Here is a 26878-nt window from a genome sequence, read left to right on the forward strand (position 1 = left end):
GCTACATGAAACACAGTTGGCATCTCTTGACTTGCAAATTCTCCTACTTAACAACTGTCACCATCAATTATTTCAATAACAAATAATACAGGTTTTCTCCAAAAATTATCTTGCTAAGAGTAGAAACAAGAAAATGGTTTCAAACCCTGGGCAAAGAAAGGCAGATCTTTTTCCTTAATACTCCCATTCTGTTTTAACATTTGGCAATGAGCCCAGAAAGAAACTTTCAAAAAGCAGATTATCCATATATTCTTATGAGCTCAAATGAGTTTTACAGATACAGACAGTTAACATTTTAGGTAAACTAGGATAAAATCCTACTGATACTCATCACTGTTTTGCAGATTATAGATGCATCTGTATGGTTCATTAAATTCCCTCTTAAGAAAAAGAAAACACACACACACACAAACCACCATGCCTTTGTTCACAGATGTGAACCAATTCAATATAAGACACCAACTTTGTAAGACAATAAACGAACAAGAGGTTGGATACACAGAGAGATGCCCCCATATTACAACACACACAGATTACTCCTCTTCACTACGAAAGTGCTTTAAGCTAGAAGGGCAAAAAAGCAAAATGAGAAAAACATTTCTCTTGGCAGAAGGATTAGAAAATTCTATTCCAAAAGATGTTCACATTTTCTTTCATTTTACAAACGAAGGAAGGAGATACTTTGCAGATTTTGTAAATTCTATTGTAAATTCAGGTAAAGAGGCTGGTACAGAACAGTACTGTCCAATAGAACTATGATGCAAGCCATACATGTAATTGAACATTTTATAGTGGCCACCTTAAGAAAAAGTGAAATTAATTTTAATATTTAATTTAACCCAAAATATCCAAAATATTATCATTTAAAAATGTAATCAATCTAAAAATATGATAGTTTACATTCTTTTTTTCATACTAAGTCTTCTAGTATGCCCAGGTCCTTAGTCTATTAAAAATGCTATCTACTGGTCAGCAGAAGCCTCAGAAGACAAGGCTACATTGTAATTTCTTGTTCTTAATACCCACCAGTTTATACACACAAAAACAAGATATACAGACAACACACTGGGTTATATTCACAGGATACAGATCTATCTCATTCAGCTTAGGGATTATTTAATTATGAGTACAGGTTCGAAAACAATCTCCTGTGACTTAAATAAACCTTTCTAATGTCCTTTTAAGTATAACATCATTTTGGCCTAGTGTTAAGTCTCTATATGTTGGTATACCAAGGAACTGTGCATATATAAATATGCAGTCTATATAAAGATTTCCTTTTGATAAAATCTTGTTGCAGAAAACCAAATATGACATTAATTTGCTACCAAATAACTAGAATTGATGAGCCTTAAAATAGCTTCAGAGAAAGAACCCTGCTAGAGCATAATAGTGGTTTCCAAGGTATGTCTTCTCTTGGCTAATATGTTGACAAGCTGAAAATTAGCACACAATCAGAACACACAATATATACATTTAGCTTTATTTTTTCCAAACAGAATAAAATTTCACATGCTTTTCATACTTCTGTAAATAGCTTCAGAAGATTTTTCTACTCTAAATATAGTTTCTCTTTAATAGTTAAGTAAGTGTTAACTGATAAAAGGTAAGTATAAAGAACTTTTAAAAACAATTAAAAACAGAACACAATAGGAAAAAGGGTAAGAGACATGAAGAAGAATTTCCAAATTCCTACTTAGGAATTACCATAATGAAACATGTTCAGCTTATTAGTAATCAAATATGTGCAAAATGAAACCACAATGAGATATCATTTTACACTTTTCGGCTTGTCAAAAATTTGATTCTGATGATCCCAAACACTGGCAATAATCTCGAATACTGAAAATTCTAGGATACCAGTGAAAGTGTAAGTTGGTACCATGACCTTGGCAAACAATTTGGCCTTATCTATTAGAGTTGATAATGTGCTTTATTGTACGACACAGCAATTCTACTCAAGGTAATACATTCACTCTTGGGTATGTGCACCAGAAGTCATAAAAAAGAATGCTCCACTGCCTTTTTCTTTTTCAAAGAAAGATGTAGTTCAATATCCAGCAACAGGAGAAGGGAAAAATTTTGATACAGTCATACAATGAAGTAATACATAGCAGTGAAAATAAACAGGATACTTGTTACAAAATGATAATGCCCAATTGCAATGAACATACAAATGACAGAAGAATACAGTTTAATGCCATTTATTATTATTTAAAGGTATATACATGTAGGTAAAATGATAAAGGACAGAAAGGCTATGATCAACAGAGCTCAGGACAGGGGACCCACTCTCAAAACAGGGATGGGATAGGGCCAGAGAAGAGCACACAGTGCCTCAAAGGAGAGGCAATGAGCTGGTGGCAGGCACACATGGGTTTTTTTATTACTCTTTATGTTTGTGTGTGTGTGTGTGTGTGTGTGTGTATTCTATTGCAGGAAACAATTTTTAAACCAGAAAGCATTCTAACAAACAAAAAAAATTGCACGTAATGTTTCAGAAGACAAACTGTCATCTGGAGCGCCATAAACTGACCTTGACTCTATCATTCACCACTTGTAGTAACTGCTGCTCTTGCTTCTCTGTTTCTCTCCTCCTTCAGGATGGAGACAGATAGTGCCACCCAGATAGTGCCCATTACATTCCAGGGGCTCAGCAAATGCTGATTGAAAGAATGACCAAACTAACCTGACCTGCATTTCTAGAAAGACCAGGGAAACTGAAATGTGGCCTACAAGTGGGCAGTGATTACTTTGGCTTATTTGTTTTCACAATTTAGCACATTTCCTGCAAACTGACAGCCTGTTCTCTTTTATCTTCTCCTTCACCCTCCTTCTGTCTTGGTGTTTAAGGTTTGAAATAGCTCAGAGATGAGATCAGCCTCAGACTTTGCCTTCAGAATGCTTTCTTCTGCTTTCAGAGAGGGCTGTATCAGAGGGGGCCGTGCTATTTAAGGGTTGCAGCAACACTGTACTTGGTTTTTTGCACCCAATTAAGGGAACAAATCCACCAATCCAGCTTCAGTGTATGCAGGAAACCACAGTCATCTGTTGGAACCAACCAAGGGAGCAAGAGATTTAATGCCGTCCTGGGTCACTGTCGGAGATGATTCTGTGATCACCTCCCAACACAAACACACAGAGGACCACAAACATGAATGTCTCCTCGAATGGTCAGATGATCCATCTGCATTTTCCCAAGTAACCCACAGCATTCAGGTATGAGATTCACAAATGGGGGTAGAAATATAGCATCCCAACAAAACAGGAAGTCTTCAACCAAATACAGAACTAAAATTAGAAAAGGTATAAGAAATGGTAGGGAAGGGGTGCCTGGGTGGCTCAGTCGGTGGAGCGTCCAATTTTGGCTCAGGTCATGAACTCGTGGTTCATGAGTTCAAGCTCTGCATCACGTCAGGCTCTGTGCTGACAGCTCAGAGCCTGGAGCCTGCTTCTGTGTCTCCCTCTCTCTCTGCCCTTCCCCCACTCGCACTCTCTCTCTCTCTCTCTCTCTCAAAAAATGAATAAACATTAAAAAAATGGTAGGGAATAAACACTCCATTTTCAGAATACATGTTTCCTGGAATTTATTCCTTTTTAATGCTGAATAGAAAATCTGAGATTTCACCAATGCCTTTTGAGACAAACACATACACATTGAAATCTAAAAACAATAATTATGCAGATCAAAGTAGGCCCTGACACTTAAGAAAAGGTGTTATATGAAAAGCATTTCTAGAAAAAGCAAAATGCTATGTAGCAAAATCAAATTAAAATAAAAAAACAGAAAGAGGCTTTGGTACCTTTAAATAACAAAGGACAAAAATAAGTTTAGTTCATTATTAAATTCATGTAATATAAAAACATCTAGGTGTTTGAAGGAATCTATAAAACAGAAACAAATCTAAAGTGTATCAGAGCCTGAGAGACAAAAAAAAATCTTCCTTTTATCCTCTTTGATTTTAATAGAACACCAGAATTTGGAAGAATTTATTTTCCCAACTAAATTTTCTTTTGGTCTGCATATACCTAGCAGGATGGCACTCTGTATTTGATCTAATTTTAAAATGGCATTTTATTTTTAGCAGCACATTTCCTTTGTCCCAATAAGCCTACTACAGGAAATAAAAATTGTCTTGAAATGCCTTTGATACTACATCTATGTCTCCAATATTCCCACCTAGTTCTTTCCTAGGTTTTCAAGACTGTGAATATTCAAATCTAAAGGCAGTTAGTTAAAGAAGGGAACAAGAATCATTACATGTTTGGAATTTAGCTGGTAAAACAGTACAAGTAAAGAAACAATATTCTCTGAATACAATGTGGTCCCAGAAGGCAATATGTCATTACTCTGCAGAGCCCAAGTATTGCGGTAAACGCCATACCGTGTGCTTTTACCTCACTCATAACAAGTACAATACCAGCCAGGACTGGTCTCTCCTAGTTCTGTGCTGATTAAAAAAAAAAAAAAAAAAAAAAAAAAGGCGGGGTGAGCGTTAGACGATGTGTAACTGGTAGCAATTTAGCACTACTATCCATCTAGTCTGTTCAGGAGAGCCATTCTGGTCCTACTGTGACCACAGTAATTCAAAAGTTTCAAGATGAACAAACGTGAGTAGCTGTCTTAGTCTAGCAAATATCATGTTGATCCCACAACCCCAGAATTTCCCTCAATCTTACCAAGTTGGTTCTTAGCACTCACTGGGAAGAGAAGACTAATGTAAGTTAGCTCACTGTAGCATTAAACTTTGAAAATTGTTGATATCTGAAAATGAAAGTCTAGGTCTTATCAGAAGACTCATTTACTCAAACACAGTATCCAGTTGAAAAAAAAGTTTCCTGGATAGTCCCTGGGATTTAGCAAACGGAATATGACCTGGAACTTATTTAATAATGCCAACTAAACAGTAATACCCATAATTTCACAACAGCTTTCCTTGGAGAGAAAATCGTGGATCATGTATTTGTTCTAGTCAAGTAGAAATCTGTGGCATGCTTTTCTTCTGGTTGTAGTCCTGGGCTGGAAATCTCAGGCTGGGATTTCAGCTTTAGCATTCAACAAGTCCTTTAGAGTAGTCCACATTTAGTTAGTTGGAGGATGAAACAACACATGTGACAGGGCTTTCTTCTATTCTTTCAATTTCTTACATCCTGCTCAGAATCTGACCAACAAGTCCTGCATTGGGATGCTTAGAACAGCAGGATATTTTAGGCAGCCCTCTTGGAATTTATCCTATTTAAGACTGCTCATGTTTGGCAATTAAAAACTCTGAAGACTGTAAGCAGGGATAAGGATGGAGAAAAGCAGCCTCTGCCCTAACGGAGTAGACATGTTCAGCATCCACTCCAAAGGGAGTAGAGATTTTACATGCCAAGTACAATTCAGAGCTACTCTCTGACAGCCTTTTTCTCATATACACTGCTCTGAAAGCCCACTGGAAGCCATATATGGAATGAGAACATGTATCTACATTACTCTGAAAAATCTGGGACCGTACATTGGTCAGATATGTGAGCAAAGCTAGAGGTTCAATGAAAAGCAACACAGGAAAAAAATTAAACTGTACCACAATATTAGTATCTTTTAGTAAACCTCATCAAGGGTTCACAAAATATATCCAACCAAGATCTTCCTTTTCTCAAAAAAATATAATCCATTCACAAAATAGACTAAGCAGCTATTAGTTAGGGAAGCTGCATTTAAAAATATGCTATTTATGCATAAATAAGTTGCTAGAGCTGAAAATCCCTTCAGATAGGAGTCAGGTAATTTCCCTATAAATTTACTATCTAATTAATTTGTACACCTTCTAAAATATACCTTTTAAGCTGTCTTATATATTTAAATGAAATTTTTCTCTTGCAAGAGATAAAGAAGCCTATCTTTTACAAAATAGCAACTATTTTTATCCCTGTAACTTGGTCCCGATCACACATAGTTGCAGCAGTGATTTTTGGAAACATCTGTAGGAATTTGGAGGATTTATGGAAATAAGTGTCCATCACCAAAGGCAGCCAGAACATCTAACTTTTTCTATAGGTGCTATTACAAAGCACCAGAATCGTGACATTTGTGATTTTGCAGCAAATTTTTCAGCTCTTTGTCAACCAGCAAATCTTTCTTTCTGATCAAAAGATTTCTAATAGCCTGGCAAACTAATTTCGAGGATACAATCCAGGCAGCTTAAAGAGAGGCCAGTCTGAACAATACTGGCATCAAATACAGCCCAGGGCAGATCCAACATTTTCTCTCCAGTGGTCCCACCCACTTATTTTTCAGTCATTAAGGAAGCACACCTGTAACAGGTAAAATCTAGTACCTCCAGGTGAATGAGGCAGCTGCAGGCAATTCTGAAAATAACAAAAAACCCACCACAGTCCTGATTTGGTTTTAAGCAATCATGCAATCCCCCATTATACCCATGTCTTCCTAAAACACCTCTCCATGGCAAGCAAAGTTACTGATGATGCATGTGGCTTTAGTCACAGTGATGCATTAGGTAAGCAGGTGTGTGCTGAGTACCAGGGGGTGCTCCAAAATGCATCTCCGTCATCTTCCACTTGTCTTCTCTAAGATTCTGTCTATTTATTAAAAAAAAGAAAGAAAAAAGTCAGTTATTGCATTGGGTTGACAAGAAAATTAACCCTGGCAATGACATTTTAAATGTCAGGAATGGCGATGTTGGAAATCATAATAATCACCCCCATGTGATTGAGGAATGCAAATCCTAGCATTCAGGATCAGCACAGATTTATGATATCCCACCGACCTCCCACATATAAAAGTGGAAAGAAGCCACATGTTTCCAGAGACTGCCGAGACTGCTCTCAGAGGCACTGTTCCACTCGTACCCAGGTGAGTGGGGCATGCATGGGTCCTCCACTCAGGGGGCCTGCAGAGGGCGACCATAGCTGAAGAACAGCACCAGCATGGCCAAAATATGCTGCCGCCCCAACTCCCCAAGTGCCACCTCTGGCCCTCCCCCCGTGACAGCTCCATGTTTCAACCACAACACAGACACCTGGCATAAGGCGGCTTCCGAGACCTGCTCTAGGGAGCTGGGGCTGCTCAGTGCCCAGGATTTAGTAGTTATGACATATTTTGAGGATCACCCCTGAATAGCAGGGATCCCAAAGCAGAAACTTCTCCAGGCCCTGCCTTGAGTCTATTTAAACAAGAAACCTGATGGTGTTCTACCTGAAAATTATTGGTGAAATGGCCTCCTTTTCTCCTAGGTACCATCTTAAGAAGTTGTGACGTTCTTTTCCTATCATCTCTCTTCTCTGTCACTGTGTAAGAGCAATCACAGATGCTAACAGTGTTTTTATACGTTCCTTGGCAGGCTTTCTAGCCCTATTGTTTATGTACATATACTGCAGAGAGGGTAGGGAAGGAAAGGAGAAAAGAGGGCTTCCACCTTTTAGTACATTCTCCCTGTGAATGCTCTGTCTAGGCCTTTGAGTGTGGATTGTGGACTGAGTGTGTACACTCAGGAAAAAAAAAAAGGGGGCACCTGGGTGGCTTAAGTGTCAGACTTAGGCTCACATCATGATTTTGCAGCTCGTGAGTTCGAGCCCCACATCGGGCTCTGTGCTGACAGCTCAGAGCCTGGAGCCTGCTTCGGATTCTGTGTCTCCCTCTCTCTCTCTACCCCTCCCCTGCTCACACTCTGTCTCTGTCTCTGTCTCTCTCTGTCAAAAATAAATAAACATTAAAAAAAATTTTTTTAAATAAGTAGGAAGGGGGAAAAGGTTGAATTACTCTTAAAGATATTTTTCTTTCTCCCCTCTGCAGATAAAGTGTGAGTTGCTATTAACCATTAAGGCCCTGAAAGATTCACAAGACAGGGTGGTACAAACAGTGCACCATGGACTTATACTCTACTTCCATGTGCTCCTGCTCATAGGACTGATTCGGGGGCCTGAATAGGTGGGCTGAATGGGTGGAGTTGCCCAGGGCCTTTGGAATGATCTACTGAAATCAAGTAAATGTCAATGGCATCAAGACCAAGTTTAATACTATGACCACAAGTCATGTGAAAACGCATGTTTTATAGATCATGGACTTTCTGAGAAATTCATGAGAGAATAAATATTTTTAAAGAGTAAAAAAGTCAGCCCTCAAGTCTCCAAGGAATTTACATCTTCAGGAAAAATGAGAACAAAGATGGCAAACACACAGTATTTTTTTTAAAGGTTTTTGCATAGATAATAATGTCCACTAGATTTATGTGTCCATTAGATTACTCCCACCCCAGTTTTTTCCAGTTCTTTGAAGATAAATCTGGATTGTTTAATATCTTTGGATGAGATATGTTATAAAAATACTACAATTTTCCTAACAAGTATTCCAATGTTCCATCTTTATAAAAATAGTTTTAAGAACCTTTAAATATTACATGTGTGGGTTTTGCCACTGTTTAAAACATATGCATGGAAACCACCCACAACCATCTGTGGACTTACTAATGTAAAAACAAAGCAAGATTTCACATTGGCTCTGAACTGCAGGTGCTGGTGTATAATTTATATTATTCATGGTCTCTGCTTTCCTTCCATAGGTGTTCTAGAAAGGGTACAAATCCTGGGTAGCCTCAAAAGACCTATTACTTACAGACATCAAAGTACCCAGTAATGTACTCTCATTTCAATTCAGTGTTAAAAATAGACGTTTTAGAATTCAGTCTCACTTGAAATACAGTCAAAACCTCAACTGCTTTGTATATAAAGATTGCAAGGAAAAACACACACAAAAAGTTAACATGCTGATCTCTGGGTGACGGAATAATGGGTGATTTTTATTTTCTACTCTACTGTATATTTTCCTAATCTTTCTAAATGAACCTAGGCTATTTTCATGATCAGAAAAAAACCCAGTATTTTTTAAAGGAGGGAATAATCAAAATATTATCTTATTTCATAAAGAAATACTATTTCTTATTTTGAAAGTGAATCTCTGTGCTTCACAAAGTTGTAATAATACATATAAATAACTTCTGGTCTAAACATTAGAAAAGCTTGAGCCTTTTATGTTCCATAAAAGACACAGGACATAATAAAGTAGCTTTAAAAAACATGTTGATTAGTTTAGGAACTGTAGCGTTTTTTTTTCAAGTTGACCATTTGTTATTACAGACCATCTCCTTTCCAGTGTAAATGAGTTAAATGTGCAGAAAACCTTAAAAATATGGCTTTGATTCTGTTGTTTCAAAAAATGTAAATCTGCACTTTGAAACAGAAAGCACTTACTCCCTTAAATTCTTCTTGGAAAAAAGGGGTATAGATTATAAATAAAATAAATTATAAACAAAAATAAACTCTAATGTACAACAACAGTTGAAAATTGGAGGAAAAAAACAAAAAACCTGGGCTTCTTTGTGCGTGTTTACACTGGGCAGTCCCTAATGTGCATTTGAGAAAGTGAAACCTACAACTTTAGGAGACTACATGTGCATTCCCCTAACACCTTCAGTCTCAACCCCTAAGGACAATTCAAGAGAGATGAATTTTAAAACAAGAGAAGATTTTACCTACCTTTGATGCCAATCGTGATTTCAGGCCTAAGAACGAATAGACTGTGTTGCTTTCCTTTGATTCAAAAAAACTGTCATAATCCTAGAAAAAAGAGGAAGAGACAATAAACAAAAGCAAATAATAATTGGTATGTGGTGCTTCTGAAAAATTCTTTATGGAAACAAAAAAAATGTACCATTGCTTCATCCAGGCCAGGGAAGAGCTACATAAATCTACTGGATTTGCTCTGCTTGAGCATAAAACTTTCTCTGAGTATGATGATGAGGTAAGCATGTTGTTAATGCAAGGCCTGTGATAGGACTGAAATGTAAAACACTGACAACACAAGGGAAACCGGAACATGTTCCCTTTCTCTCATGTGCTAAACTAACATTTGTGTAAAATCACTCTAAGATTTTACTCTAGTGCATCAATAGGAAAGGCTGACTCCCAATTCCATTCTTGATATTTTGTTATCTAGGGCTTTAAAAAAAATCACTGGGTAAACACAAAGCCATAAAGGTCTCCATGTGTCAATGCAAGTGCTTCTATTCTGCTTTTGAAGTCTGCCACATTCTTTCAGACTATGTCTTCAGAGAGAATAAAAAGATCAAATAAAAACTAAAGGAAAGCAGATTCTCTATAACATTTATCTTTGCTTCAGACCTGGAATCATTTTTCTCTTTCTACTTTCACAAGAGAAGCCATCAAGAAATTCTGACCAATATGTTCATCAATTGTTTCTTTTCAAAAGTTTGCATATGTGTTATTGTATGGTTTCTGAGTTAGTGTAAAGCAGTCTTAAAATCTGTAAAAGTCCCTTTGATAACTTGACCCTAAGGATAAATATTGCAAGCAGAGCATGATCAGAATCATTTTTAGCCATCTGCTATATAACAGGTGCCTTACAATCAATACTTCATTTAATCCCACCACAGACCACCAGGTTGGAGGCTGGCTCAAAGCAAAGAAATATTGTACCCAAGTTTGATAGGCAATCTGTGAAAAAGCTGAGATTTGGGGCCAATTCTCCCTGACACTGAAATCGATGCTTTTTGTCTTCTGTGATGCTTCTTGGCCAAGAAGAAGCCAGCTATGGGGCACCCTGTATACCAGAGTCATTAAGCCCTAATGAATCCACTGCTGAGCCAAGCCAATGGCATCACAAGTACTCCTGAAATCTGTCTAGCAATCTAAATGAGAGACCATGACTTACAGAATAAAGATCTGCTTCTTGCAAAGGATGCCTCAGTGGTGAACAATCTTTTAATTTTTCACTCTGTATAGAGGCTCTCTTGTTCAAATGCTTTAGCAGGTTGAGTCTCATGTGGTTTTGAAGGTAGCTTCATTTTCATTCATGATCATCTCAACCTCGGGCCTTACACTCGATGTTCCTTCTGAAGATCTTCAGGTGGTAGCTCCCTCTGCCATTTAGGATCTGGCCCAATACAGTTCACCTCTAAAGACAGGCCTTCCTTGACATGCTAAGAAGGAGCAATCCATCTGAAGAGGGAGGCTCAGCAAAAACCCACTTCAAAAATGGCATTTTAAGTTGAAATCTGAAGGATACGTACAGGTGACCAAGTAAAGCACTGGAACAGGGGATTCAGGACAGGGAACAGCACTGATGAAGAGCAAAGCTGGCAGGTCTGACAGGAATAAGCACAGGTCAGACTATGTAAAACCAAGAAAAAAATTTTGAATTTTATCTTAAGTATAAAAGGAAATCATGTGTGGGTTCCAAGTAAGGGAGCAGAATGATCTAGTTTCCTTTAAGAAAATAGAGAATTTAGGGGCGCATGGGTGGCTCAGTCGGTTGAGCGTCTGACTTCAGCTCAGGTCATGATCTCACGGTTTGTGAGTTCAAGCCCCGCGTTGGGGTCTGTGCTGACAGCTCAGAGTCTGAAGCCTGCTTCGGACTCTGTGTCTCCCTCTGTCTTTGCCCCTCCCATGCTCATGCTCTGTCTCTCTCTGTCTCTCAATAATAAATAAACATTAGAAAGGAAGGAAGGAAGGAAGGAAGGAAGGAAGGAAGGAAGGAAGGAAGGAAGAGAGAGAGAGAGAGAGAAAGAAAGAAAGAAAGAAAGAAAGAAAGAAAGAAAGAAAGAAAGAAAGAAAATAGAGAATTTGGGGTGCCTGGGTGGCTCAGTCAGTTAAGCATCCAACTTTGGCTCAGGCATGATCTCACAGTTCATGAGTGTGAGCCCCACATTAGGCTCTGTGCTGACAGCTCAGAGCCTGGAGTCTGCTTTGGATTCTGTGTCTCCCTCTCTCTTTGCCCCTCCCCTGCTCTCACCCTGTCTCTCTCTCTCAAAAATAAATAAATATTTTTAAAAAAAATTAAGAAAATAGCGATTTTAACTGTGTGGAGAATGGCTCAGACAGGCCAGCAAGAAGGAAAATGGGGAAAAGTCAGAAGAGTACTGTAGTAAATCCAGGTAAGATGGTGGCAGCCTGAACCAGACCAATGATGGTGAAGAGAGAGAGAGAGAAATGCAGACAGACTGGAGACATACTCTATATTCTGGAGGAAGAATTTTTCGTCTATGTGCTGCTGAAGCGAGTAGAAGGAGGAAGAATTGATCATACTCGACTCTGGAATTGGGGGACAGAACTAGGGAGAATTAAGACTTGGAGCAGCTCTGAGTTTTGTAACTTGATGGGAAAGACCAGAGAAAAACCAGATGTAAGAGTAAGGTTGAAGTGGAGTTTCAAAATGTTAAGTTTGAGAAACTATATGAGACAGACAATCAAGTAAAGAAGACACCAACGGGGCAGTTGGAGGTTATGAGAGTTTCTAGTGGCTCTAGGATATTACAGATTTCATAGAATTTTACAAAAAATTTTACAATTTTTTGTAAGAAAAACCACGTCACAATTAATACAGGTCTAGCAGAACTTCTGCAAAATCCTATGAACCAAAAATGTTATAAGCATTCTTTTCAACAATGGTATTTTCGAACAGTTGAGTACCATTTCACTGATCGGGGTTCAAGAAATTATCCTGTTTGGTGCATCCTTTCTCTGCCTTTAACATCACTATGGCAAGCAGGTTTCTTACCTGAATATTGAATTGGATCCTCCCAACAGTTTACAAATTGTCATTAAGGTAATTAACTCCTTCCAAAGACACAAATATAAGATTTGGTAATTAACTTTAAAAGCAGAAAAACTGAGGGGTGCCTGGGTAGCTCAGTCAGTTAAGCATCTATTTGTCTCAGCTCAGGTCATGATCTCTTGGTTTGTGAGTTCAAGCCCCACATTGGGCTCCATGCTGACAGTGTGGAGCCTGCCTGGGATTCCCTCTCTCTCCCTGCCCCTCTCTCTGCCCCTCCCCTGCTCACTCTGTCTCTCTCTCAAAAATAAATAAACTTAAAATTTTTTTTTAAAAAATAAAATAAAAGCAGAATAATTGAAAGGAAGTAATTTTTCTTTATTTAAAAAAAATTTTTTTTAACATTTATTTATTATTAAGAGACAGAGCCAGAGCATGAGCAGGGGAGGGGCAGAGAGAGGAGGAGACACAGACTCTGAAGCATAGAGCCCGACCCGGGGCTTGAACTCACAAACTGCGAGATCATGACCTGAGCTGAAGACGGACGCTTAACCGACTGAGCCACCCAGGCTCCCCGAAAGGAAGTAATTTTTAGAGTGAATGTTGGGACAGTGCCTGACACACACCAGGTTAAGCAGATGAAATGAGTTGTGTTTGCTAATTAATGACTGATGTTACATGTTTTAGGTAATCTCATATGAGTAACATAATTTGAGTAAACCCTATTTCTACTCTATTATGGGTTTTTAAAAATTATGTAAATTTGTTTTCTGATATTTAAAAGTCTGATGAATCTCAAAGTGTAAAAGGTTTAATAAATTATTTTTTGTCATATTTAGGCAGAGTAGGTGATGGATAATTTAAAATCTAGTATTTTTTAATTGTTAATACCTCCTTTCAGAGACAATACATTAAACAGTATGACTGAAATAATTTAAGAGTGAAATAGTATTAGAAATTTTAAAATCATGTCCTATTAAAGCTGTAAGTTCTTATGCCCTTAGGCATTCCCCAATATAAGAGAAAGATCCACTTTCTTATCAAATCCATTTCACTTATCAGGCTTCTATTTTTAAAAAATATATTAAGACTCTGTACTGCAAAGTTAAAAGCATTGTATTTTAAAAACCCAATATAAAGTTTCTAAATAGGCTTGCTGAATTCCTTATAGTTAAAGATGCTTTCTCTAAAGTGTTTATAAATACACCTGCAAATTACACAATCAACCATCTATAACTATAAAATATAAAGATCAGTTAAAATCATCTTTGGAAAAGGGTACAAACATACAAAGCATATTCAAGATAAAATCGCCCAGTTTTAGAAGCTGGAACATTTTTATCACACATAAGACAAAAGATGAAAAACTCACATTGTTTTTAGTGCTAACTGCCTATGAAAAGAGAAATTTCTGGACTATATAGGTATGTTATCAACATAACTGAGCACTGGTACTAACAGACCATCTATCTAAATGCTGCAATTTTAAGAAAAATACGGCAAGCTAAATAGCTGTTAAGAAGTGGGAGGCGGGGGGAGTTTCTGTTACCTATACTTCTGTTTGCATTCCAGGAAAAACCAATGTTAAGAGAATTTATGAGCTCATGATAAAATTTACAACAGGTAAAATGCACAATGGTCTCATTCTTCCACAGAGCTTACTTAAGTACATTACCCGTACACCATGATTAGACTATTATGGACTAGACAAGCATTTGAGACAAAGACCTTAAAGTTCTTTGCCCTTTTAGTGTTCCCTAAGAGAACAGTGAGGAAACCCACAGCGGCCACGCTGTAAAGCTGTACTGCTTCCCACGCTTAGTCAATGACAAGTGACAGACTCATATTATTTCCACATGCCAAGGGCATATCCAAACAGGAGGCTGTGGGGAATAAAAACAATACAAGGCCTACAAGGAAACGGCAGCAATCAGTTCTAAATGAGCGAAAGCAAATCTGGTTTACCCAAAAGAAGAAAAAAAAATTTTAATTTTTTTTAAGACTACAAGAATTACTGCTGCTGCTGCTAAAAATGGGCAGAGGCTCATTCTTCCTAAAATTTGTTTCAAGCCTGAGGGTAGCCTCTGAGCAGAATGTCTTGATTTAGTGGGTAAGGACTATTAATGCTATGTTCTATTTTATAAAATCTTGACATAGAAGGAAAAAATAGTTGACAGTTGCAATCCTGGTACAGTATGTAAGATGTATTGTCTGAAACAGCTTCATTCAGCAATTTCTGTGCCAAACACCAAATATGGGTAAGCCCAAAGCAGACGATTTTAAATTTCTTTTTTTTTTTTTTAATGTTTATTTATTTTTGAGAGAGACAGAGACAGAATGTGAGTGGGTTAGGGGCAGAGAGACAGGGAGACGCAGAAGCAGGCTCCAGGCTCTGAGCTGTCAGCACAGAGCCCAACACGGGGCTTGAACTCACGAGCTGTGAGATCATGACCTGAGCCGAAGTCAGACATTCAACTGACTGAGCTACCCACGCGCCCCAAGGATTTTAAATTTCTAATTCATGTTTAACATTTCTTTTATTTCCTTTTTAATTTTTTTTAACGTTTATTTATTTTTGAGAGAGACAGAGTGCAAGCAGGGAAGGTACAGAAAAAGAGGGAGACACGGAATCCAAAGCAGGCTCCAGGCTCTGAGCTGTCAGCACAGAGCCTGACAAGGGGCTCAAACCCACGAACTGAGAGATCACGGCCTGAGCAGAAGTCAGACGCCCAACCGACTGAGCCACCAGGTGCCCCCGATGTTTAATATTTCTGACCATACTAGTACAAGATAGCAGGGCAAGAGGATACATCTACCCAGGCACCAACTGAAACTGGATGGGGAAAAAACTTTGTACTAAACATAGGAAAAGGAACCAGCAATAACATTTAAAAAAATACCCAGAGGAGTTAAGTGAAAAGGCTAAAATTAATTAAGAGAATCTCTTGGCTATTGACATTTATGTCATTCTCCTTTAAGCCACAGGGACTTGGTAAAGTAGATACATACCCTCCTCTATGCTCACACAACTAAACAGCTCAATAGAGATACTAATATCTTTAAAACAAAATAAATATTAAGTATGTTTATATATTTTATAATAGTTATTAGGTCACAGAGGAGAATGTGGCTGCTATAATCTTTGCATGGGGGAGAAATGAAGAAGCTGTAAGAATGCAAATTTCTCTTCATCTTTCAAGGAAACAAATGCAGTCTAATTTTTACATCAAGGAATATAGGTACAATGTGTATTCACACAGAGTGGTGGTAACTCAGAGAACTACAAAGAAGAACCTCACAAGAGAGGCTATATCTCATGGGAATCAGGGGAGGGCGCATATAAAGAAAGGGCAGAGGAAAAGTGTCTTTGCACTTTTGACCCTCTTTACTGTTGTAACACTGAGAGTATTAACATGCCCTTGGTGTCTTAATAGTTTTGTTTTCTTTTCATTAAGTCTAACTGCATACACTCAGAAAGAGAAACATTTTAACAGAGAGAAAACCGCCCATGTGGACACTATTTAAGATCTCCTATTAAACATGCAACTGGGGCAGCCTCAACCTGTCTGGATGAAGGTCTTCAGTATTCACAGCACAAGCCATCATTTTCATGAAAGACGTGTCCCAGGGATTCATCACTGTAGAATACTGCGGCAAACATCTCAGTGAGGTGAAAATGGGAGATTAAACATTTATAGACAGAAGAATAAAAACTACAGCTATACAAAAGAGATAAAACCGCAAAGAATATCTAATTAAATTGTTATGCTTCTGGGCATACAGCTGATCAGCAAGTGATAAAGAGGAATTTATATCACCCCTTTCCCCACCACCCAACCTTCTTCCTTTCCTAGTATCTGTGAGGATGTCATATAAGATTATTTACAGTAAAACATTTGAAGATTCTCCTTGATTAGATAAGTTACCTTTTAGAAAGAAGGCTTTGAATAGAGATCTTCAAATTCAGATTAATTTTTTTTTTTTTTTTTTACTGTTTATTTTTGAGAGAGAGAGAGAAATAGCAGGGGAGGGGCAGAGAAAGAGGGGAACAGAGGATCAGAAGCAGGCTCTGCACTGACAGCACAGAGCCCCACATGGGGCTCAAACTCACGAACTGTGAGATCATGACCTTACACTTAACTGACTGAGCCACCCAGGCACCCCTCAGATTAAGTTCCTAAGAAAATTCTACCTGTGAAATAGGTGAGTTTCTAATTGAGGTGATTTTCCAAATAGATTTCATTGTAAAATTTAGAAAAAGGTTCAATAAGATTCCCTTTGAGACATTTGCCTTTGACTTTTATTAATAAAATGGAAATGCAAATGCTCAGAACTGACAAGGCGGGGCTGAACAGAACAGGTTAGCTACCTGCTCCGCTGAAAACATCTGTGCAGCCATTCACCCATTCACATGACTAATTCTGGTAAGTATGTTCTGGGTTCCTAACACTATGCAGATACTAAGATAGACATGCCTGCTGAGGTGAGCACAAGGAAGCTTGGAGACTGGCTGAGGGGAAAGACATGAAAAAAAAATTTATGACATAAAGGTCATAATAGGAATGAGGCACAGGTTTGCTGGACCTGGGGGAGGAGCAGTGATAACCAGAGCCCTAGTTAATTAGAGAAAGCTCAATAAGAAGGCCCATTTGAATTGAGTTCTGAGAGAGAAATAGGGCAGAATTAGATAGGAAATAAAAGTCACAGGATTTAGTAACCAAGTGGGTATTGAGGCAAAGAAAAGTGAGTTTGGGGTAACTTTCAGGGCCTTCCCTTAATTAACATGTAGATGATGTAGTCATTAAGCCTACATAAATAGCATTCACATTTTAAATGTTTATTTTTGAGAGAGAAAGAGACAGAGAGTACGGGGAAGAGACAGAGAGAGAGAGAGACAGAGGATGTGAAGCAGGCTCTGTGCTAACAGCAGACAGCCCAATGGGGGCTTGAACTCACAAACTGCAAGATCATGAGCTGAGCCAAAGTTGGACGTTTAACTGACTGAGCCACCCAGGCACCCCAAAACACCCATATTTTAGAAACAGAGCACAATCTCCTGTGAATAACAATGAAAATTTTAAACTTTAGCTTCTTTTTTTTTTTTCCTTTTCCTTATTAACTCCAAGCAGAGTTCTAGTAACACAAGTCACTGCCAGTCAGGCTTCCACATAGGCCAAAATTCTCACTATGTTCCACTCCATATATCCATCCTGCCAGATAATATACTTGATTTTCACAGGGGAGATTTGGAAAACAGCTAATCCTGTGTTTCTCAAATGTGACCACTAAAGAACCCCAGGAGGTGGAGGAACTATGAAGGGACCATCTAGAACAGGGGTAAACTATGGAGGGGCTTCTGTGCTGAGTGTGGTTTGACATTTTTAAATGGTTAGAAAATAAAACAAAGACCACCAAACCAAAAAAGAAGATGCGGCATAGAACTGGTGGCCTGAAAAGCCTAACGTATTTACCAGGGGGCCAATCCCTGATCTAGAATATTGGAGAATATATTTTGAGGCAGCTTCTATGAAAGCGAAATTCTTTGAAGTCTTGTTCCATCTTAAAATTCATGGAAACCCAGCATCCTGCCCCATAATATATCAGTGTTTCTTCTGCTATTAAAAAATATGCTTTTGGGAAGTGCCCGGGTGGCTCAGTAGGTTAAACATCTGACTCTTGATTTCTGCTCAGGTCAATCTCATAGTTTGTGAGTTCGAGCCACTGACAGTGTAGAGCCTGCTTGGGATTCTCTCTCTCCCTCTCTCTCTCTGCACCTCCCCTGCTCATGCTCGCTCACACACACTCTCTCTCTCTCTCTCAAAATAAATAAACATTCTTTAAAAAATATGCTTTGGCAAAGTACTCAAAATCTTCAAGCCAAATGCTGCTCTGGGCAGATAGGCAATCTTTATTCTAGAACCTTGGGCACCCCTAAGAAACTTAACTTTGGTTTTACTATCAATACATATAATAATCATCTCGTTTTGACTTTTACTAGTTTTCATTTCACCAAGTGACTTTTTCTTTACTTTGAACCCAGCTTCTGGGTTCAACAATAACCCTTCACATCTTGATAATAGTATACCCCCAAATATTTTTGCTGTTTGACTGATGACTCTAAGGGAAGAGAGAAAAGTGACTATAAGGAAAGGAAAAAGAGTAGAATAGCTTAAATGAGAATGTACTTTATAAAATAACATTCTTCAGAACAGCTTGCCAGTTGCAAACAATTATTTCAAGTGACTGGAAACAACTAAATAGTCCACAGTGAGGGAATGATTAAGTTAATTATAATTATCCAACCCAGAGAATAATATGTAACCTCTAAATATATGCTTACAATGACAGGGAAACTATTTTTTTTAGAGAACAAAGCAGGGCACAAAATGGTATATATAGTATGATCAAAAATAGGATTTTAAAAATTTTAATCAATTTGTAAGAAAAGAGAAGTTGCATTGACCAAATGTTTGCAGTTGTATTCAAAAGGCAGTATTCATTGTCCCCCCTTCCTTATTCTCATTTTCCCAATTTTCTCTACTTCCATACTCATTTTAGTGCTAAGAAAAAAAGAAAAAACAACAATAACGTTGGATAACCAACTCAATATGAAAATCTCTTTAAATATCTCTTTCCAACAACTTCTTAGGAGACTTTTGCTGAAAGTCATTTCTTATATTTATGTGTGGAGATGTGTGTGTGTGTGTGTGTGTGTGTGTGTGTGCATGTGTTCAAATTCAATATATTCAGATATAGACATATATGTGTGTGTTCAAATTCAATATATTCAAATTCAAATATATTATTTAAAAATATATAATCATATGTATGAATCAGGGATTTGAAAACTGACAATTAAGGGACTTGGTTCTGCATGCTTCAAAAAGATGTCCAAACACACTTAAAATATATTATCCCAAGCCAATCTTCTCAGAAGTCTTACATAACATTGCATTTGGAAACAATACAACTACATACATTTAGGTGCTCTGTGGTTCTTTTAAGCTTCCACCAATGGTAAGAAGCCACTAACACATCTCCTTGTCTCCTTTCACGGGAAAGAAAAAGATGCCACAAGGAACCACTGCTGGTCATTTAGACTTTCTGAAACTCCTTAAGAGTAATCTAACCCATCTCTAGTCTACTTTCAGGCTCCAATTAACCCAGGTAATATGAGGAAAGGCAGTCAGAGTTGGCCCGCAAATCATTACTTAACCAAACTAGTCAACAGCTTTAATGTAAACGTTATTTGATTAGCAGTAGACCCAATGCTTAGGTACAAATTTAACATCTTACAAGTATCATCTAAAAGTACCAAAAGAGTAATTCAATAGTTTTAAAATATAAACAATCTTGCAAGTTGCCCCATGGAAAATGATCAAAATGGTTATTTTTCTATAAAAATATTCTTCCATTGGGGTGCCTGGGTGGCTCAATCAGTTAAGCATCCAACTCTGGATTTCGGCGCAGGTCAGGATGTCACATTTCGTGCTGCAACATGGAGACTGCTTGGTATTCTGTCTCTTCTCTCTGCCCCTCCACTGTGAGTGCATATGCATTTTCACATGCTCTCTCAAAATAAATAAACGTTTAAAAAAAAAAACCCTCAACAACAAAAAATCAAATAGCCTAATTAAAAAATGGGCAAAGAACCTGAATAGATATTTCTTCAAAAATGATATACAAGTGGGCAATAAGTGTATGAAATGCTCAACATCACTAATCATCAGAGAAATGCAAACCAAAATCACAATGAGGTATCACCTCACACCTAAAACATGACGAAACAAACAAAATAACAAGTATTGTTGGGGATATAGAGAAGTCAGAATCCTTGTGCACTGCTGACGGGACTGTAAAATGGCACAACCACTATGGAAAACAGTATGATGGTTCTTCAAAAAATTAAAAGTAGAACTACCATATGATGCATATATATACACGTATATATTGTGTATGTGTACACACATATATATTGGGATATAGATTGTGTATATCTACACACATATACATTGGGATTGTTGCATTTTATACACACACACACACACACACACACACACACACACACACACACACACCTGAAAGCAGAATGTCAAGGAGTTATTTCCAAACCTATGTTCAAAGCAGTACTGTTCACAATAGCCAGGAGACAGAAGCAACCCAATTCATCAACAAATGAATGGACAAAAAAATATGGAATATACACACAATGGAAGACTTAAAAAGAATTGAAATCTTCTCACATGCTTCAATGCTATAGGAGAAATGTTTGTATCTTCCCCCAAAATTCACATGTTGAAATCTTCATGCCCAAAGGCCTTTAGGAGGTGATCAGGTCATGCGGGTGGAGCCTTCAAGGATAGGAGTAATGCCCTATAAAAGAGCTCCCTTGTCCCCTTTCACCATGGAAGGAAGTTGGCAGGAAGTTGGCAGTCTACAATCCAGAAGAGTGTCTTTGCCAGAACCCAACCCTTCTGTCACCCTGATCTTAGACTTGCAGCTTCCAGAACCATGAGAAATACATTTCTTATTTGCAAGATACCCAATCTGTATGTATAACCCAATTTTTGTTAGAGCAGCCTTAATGGGCTAAGACATACAACATGGATGAACTTTGAAGACATTATGCTAAGTGAAGTGACTAGTCACAAAAGGACAAACATTGCATGATTTCACTTCTTTTTTATTATAAAAAAAATTTTTTTTTAACGTTTATTTTTGAGAAAGAGACAAAGCATGAGTGGAGGATGGTCAGAGAGAGAGGGAGACACAGAATCCAAAGCAGGCTCCAGTCTCTGAGCTGTCAGCACAGAGCCCAACGCGGGGCTTGAGGTCATGAATCTCGAGATCATGACCTGAGCCAAAGTCGGATGCTTAACCCACTGAGCCATCCTGGCACCCCTGTATGATTTCACTTCTGTGAGGTGTCTAATGTAGTCAAATTCACAGATAGAAAGCAGAATGATTGTTATCAAGGTCTGGGGGGGAGGGGACAAACAGGAATTATTTAATGGGTATAGAGTTTCAGTTCTGCAAGATGAAAAAGTTCTGGATATCTGTTTTACAACAATGAATATATTTAACACTACTAAACTGGACACTTAAAAGTAAGACACTAAGTATTACAATATATGTTTTTCCACAATAAACGTTATTAATAAAAAATAAAATAAAAATATATTTTAAAAATCCAAAACTTTTTTTTTTTCCTGAATAGGAAGGAAGAAAAGAAATGAACGGGTAGTAAACATTTTCCTTCCGTGCAGATGTGTGTATTTCATTTCTGGTGCACTCCACACAGGCAAGTTCCACAGAGAGAGAACAAAGTTTAAACCCTAGACATGAGGACCTGAGCTTTCCAAAATCCAAATCAGACACTAAAGCCCATCAGAAAAGTCTAGGTGCTAGGATGTTTACCTTTAGATTACCCATTTCCAGAGAAGACTCTTGCTCATGGTACGGCTACTCCCAGAAAATAGCAAGAACAACCAGTCTGTGCAATTTGGATTCCTGACCACAAACAACCGAAATGGACATTAGCAACTTAACAGGAAAAGAATTTATGGCAGTACAGTGGGAAGTTCTAAACCCACATTAAAGCTGGAGAACCAGTTTATAAGAAGAATTTCTATGTCTGGGTAGCCAAGAACACACCCAGGCCACACCCCAGGGTCGGCCCCATTAGCACACTAGCCATGGCTATCCCTGACCCCAAGACCCCTGTCCAACTGATCCTGTGTTTCTACATCATACCCTCAATGTTCAAATTCTGGGGTGGGAAGAACTGACTGGGCATGCCCACGAGCTTCCATTCAGTGGGGAATTCTTACAACAGACGGATATTCAAATACTAAAGGGCAGAGAAAAGGAAATTACCTACACTGATTACCAAGTAGCTTAGCAAATGTTTATGTCTCACATGCCTAGCTCACCCAGTTTAAAATACTACAAAGTAGTAAGTTTCCAGCCAATTCCAGGAAATAGGAGAATCTTCATGCTCACTGGATCCTGTCACTTGCAATGCGGCAGGTTTCCACGAGTTATCCAACCAGATCAGACCACTCATAAACTATCACTGGGTAAAGCAAGGTGCACAGGGGCGGGTAGGATGAATGTGACCATGGTTAGTTGCTCTCTAATGCTTTTGCTTTTGTCAAAGTCGAATTTACTTGACCGTGATAAGAGCAGACACTGTCTTCAAAACTCCTGCTAGAACAGACTATAAAGACAGAGCGTGGACTGGTGTTGCTGTCACTGTCACCATAGGACTAACATTGCTCAAGCAGAGAAGATGCCATTTATCCAGCACAGTTTAATCAATGTGTAAGCCCCTAGTCGGCTCCCAGACAGTCTATCTGAAAAAATTTCCATAGACTCTGTAGAGCAAAGATACACAGAGATTTAGAAAGTCGTAGAGAAGTGAAAGCAAGGTTAAGCAATTAACTTTACTTCACACTACAGTCTTTTCTTCATTCATACATTCCTCTATCCAAAGGGCTCTCAAGACTTCTACTTTCACAATGATAGAGCAAAGATGTCTCTTCCTTTATCTTGAAAAATCAACAAGAGTTTTTTTAAAAACCAGAAACACAATTTTTAAAAAATAAAACAGGAGACATCTTATAGCTCTGAACCACAACATACACAGGAAGTGGGGAGAGAGACAGTGAGGGGCATCAGAGAGCAGAAGATGGGTCAAACCTCAGTGTTTGCAAAGCAGCATCAACAAGACACAAGCTGCAGGGCCCCAAAGACATCAGGAGCTGGAGGCATCAGCTACTGTGAGGGTGGGGTGAGTGGGCAAAGATAAGAAAACAGGGAGATGGTTTGAAAGTCTACATAAGCAGCAGTTAGATCCCAGGGTGCCTCACTCTCCCCCAAAGGAGCTAGAAGGTACACCCTTAATAAACATGGCTTCTGGAAGCAACAAACTTAGAAACACCAGAATGGAAGACAGTGGGGTTTCAACAGGGATATGAAGAGAAACTGTGCATGGCAGAGAGGGAGAGCCTCCAGTGTCTCACCTACAGGTCAAGAACTCCAGTAGCCAGGCTGATATCCCCAAAGCAAGAGACTGAAGGGCCATTCTCTGGAAAAGCTAATCTATCATCTGAGAAAAGACCAACAGATTTTATTATCAGTATCTGCAATGAGAATGCTAACAGGCTACCCAGTCATCCCTACAGGGAAGTGGGGGAAGGGAGAAACAAGCCCACATGGGTATATAAGGACACCTGCAGCTTCTAACTAGCTTTCTAGTGCCTCACCTCTTAAACAAAAGACCAAGATCACCAGAGATCTGAGGAAAGCCTACCACACTTGAGAGAAAAGACCAAAATAAAGTGAAAACAAGGGAATTAGTAGGACAGGGACAGTACTGGTAAGAGAAGACCGCAAAGAAATCATATTTAATATCTCACTGAGCTAAGATCTGGTATTCATCTCATAAAGGTGCATTATTAAAAAGAGAAAACCAGAATGTAAGGAAGGGAAAAAAAAAGATGACATAAAAATTCAATGAAAACATTCAGAGGTAAGCTAAAGAAATCTCCCAGAAGTAGAAACAAAGAGGACAATAAAAAATATATATATATTAGAAATTCACTGTAAGAAGTCCACTATTTAAATTAATGTGTATTCCAGATAAAGAGAACAAGGAGAAAAAGCAGGGGAAATTTTTTCAAAAAAAAATGCTACAAAAACATTTAATAATCATGTAGTTCTTGGAGAAGGACCTACTGAGCACTCAGCGCTGTGAATGAAAAATAGATAATAAAATTTTAGGATACCCATATGATAAGAGATTAAAAATCTGCATAGAAGAAACTGGCAAAAACATACAAATCAAGAAAAATGTCACCAGACTTCTCAACTGCAGCACCAGAAACCAGATGATAATGATGCAAAACCACCAAAATTCTTTCCAACCTAAAATTCTGTAATGAGCCAAATTACCACTCACCTACAAGACCACAATAAAGGAATTCTCACATCTGTGAAGGCTGAGGAAAATAAAGCTGTGAGATTTTTGTTTTAAGCCTTCTAGCCCTATTTGACTCACAGTTCTGCGTTGTTCTGAACTGTACAGTTCACACACATTCTCAACTATGCCTCATTTTGGTTTGCAGGTACAAGAGTACATTTTCTAGGCCTTGTAATCATGAATGGGATACACCCTCAGTTACCACATACTTCCCCTAATAAAATATGAGATCACAATACTAAAAAATTCCATAAAAATAGTAATCTTTATTCTTATATAATGTACTTAAAAAGTATTTTATAGCCACAAATATCATGTGAAGTAAAATAGATATTATCATCCTTTGCTTCAAGATGAGAAAACTGAGGGACTCCTGGGTGGCTCAGTCAGTTGAGCATCCAACTCTTAATTTTGGCTCAGGTCATGATCTCATGGTTCGTGGGATCGAGCCCCACGTCAGCCTCTGCGCTGACAGTATGGATTCTCTCTCTCCCTCTTTCTCTGCCCCCTCACCTACTCAGTCTCTCTCTCAAATTAAAATTTCAAAAAAAAAAAAAAAAAGATGAGAAAATTGATTCTTTAAGAGAAAAATGACTTTTCAAAGGTGTCAAAGCCAACATAAAGCACTAGAACTCAAATCTAAGTCTAGTGCCATGTTTGGGATTCTCCTCTGACATGAATGTAGGAACTCTGTGCACAATCTTTATCTCCTTCTCTCTTCTGTACATGGGAATGGTTTCACCTCAAGGTATGATAAGCACGATTGTCCCTTTTCTCCACTCTTCTACAACCCAGCTATTTATTTCACCGTAAGCACCTCAGCACTGTTGGCCCTTCCCCTTCTCCAGGCCATCCTTAAAGAACTGGAGTACAGGTCCCAAAGTAAATACTTACGTATATACTGAGAGTATAACAAAAGGCAAACCTTAACTACTCATTAGAAAGAAATTTCTCAACTTTTTTTCTTAACCCAGTGAGAAGGAAAAGAGATAATCAGACAAAAGTGACTTCATCTTCTCATATGCTACATACAGGAAAAAGGCACCTAATAATGTATTTTTGATGTTCATAATGATCCATCTGGCTCATTATCATAAAAAAAAAGAAACTCTGGTTTATAATCAGTTATTAACAGTTTTTTATACCATACAGGGATAAAGATTCAAGGATAATTATCCCGTCCACTCTGCTCCCAAAATGTATTAATCAAGAAATATGCTTCGAGGGGCACCTGGGTGGCTCAGTCAGTTAAGCATGCGACTCTTGATTTTGGCTCAAGTCATGATCTCACGGTTCATGAGTTCGAGCCCTGCATATGGCTCTGCATTGACAGTGCAAAGCCTGCTTGGGATCCTCTCTCTCCCTCTCTCTTTGCCCCTTCCCTGCCACTCTGTCTCTCTCTTTCAAAAATAAACCTAAAAAATCTACATGCTTTAAAATTTAGAGCACAATAAACACACACACACACACACCCCTTCCCTTCTCACCACTTTACCACTTTCCCCAAACAGACAGGAACACTAAGACATGTATGTATTCACATTCACACACAGTCTGCAACCTTGGACTCATATACCCTTCTATTAGACTGTGGGCCTGAATGGCCCAGGGTGAAGAAAGCACAGTCCTCACTGAGAAAACCCAACTTCACTCTGGTTAACTGTGTTTTCAATCAAGCAAAGAAATAGTGTGGTAACAATCCAGCTACTTACTCCACAGTATCGGTCACCATTAAATATCTGAGGTGGCAGAGGATTGCCCTGAGCAGGCTTCTTTTCTGGGGGGATGTTTTTGTACATCCATTGTCTTTGTTCTTCTGACATTGTGATATCCACCTCCTCAAATTCTATCTTGTTGGCTTCCAGAAATCTAACCACATCCTGCTGTTTCTTCTTTATCTAAAGAGAGAAGACAGACAAATGAGAAATGCTTATCTGAAACAATATGCAGATATTTCCAAATTGAACTAGACTTGATTTCTCATGGTCAGAGGTCACCAATGCAAAACCAAGAGGCAATTTTCACAGGCACCAGGCACCGTCCACTCACTGGGTATCCAGCAGAAGTCTAGACAAGTCCTGACACGATGATTTCTTCACCTAGACTCCCCAGAACACTGGGGCACAGCCCTGATCACCTGGAAGGATCAGATTATGCATGAGGTGAGGGACTTCGTTCTCAGAGGGACACAACCACTGCCCCTCCTAGTTACAGAAGCTGACATTTTACAGTCATGAAAACTCCCTCTGCAGAAACCATTTGAAAACCAGGGAGAGCCCATATGAGATGTCGACATTTCACTGATTCCCGGGAGCAGCAACATTTCT

General features: G+C 38.5%; 1 protein-coding gene across 1 annotated transcript in view; it reads right to left on the bottom strand.

Annotated features, from left to right (window-relative positions):
- Window positions 1-1469: 1469 nt before the first annotated feature.
- SH3BGRL2 (SH3 domain binding glutamate rich protein like 2) overlaps window positions 1470-26878 on the bottom strand; it is a 60415-nt gene continuing 35006 nt past the window's right edge. Inside the window, exons 2-4 of the mRNA XM_015073996.3 lie at window positions 26264-26449; window positions 9535-9615; window positions 1470-6582 (exon numbers count right to left, since the gene is read on the bottom strand). Of these exons, the coding sequence (XP_014929482.3) occupies window positions 6571-6582; window positions 9535-9615; window positions 26264-26449 (279 nt within the window). The 3' untranslated portion in view covers window positions 1470-6570. The remainder of the gene's footprint in view (window positions 6583-9534; window positions 9616-26263; window positions 26450-26878) is intronic.

The sequence above is a fragment of the Acinonyx jubatus genome, chromosome B2, assembly GCF_027475565.1.
Source record: "Acinonyx jubatus isolate Ajub_Pintada_27869175 chromosome B2, VMU_Ajub_asm_v1.0, whole genome shotgun sequence".
NCBI lineage: Eukaryota > Metazoa > Chordata > Mammalia > Carnivora > Felidae > Acinonyx > Acinonyx jubatus.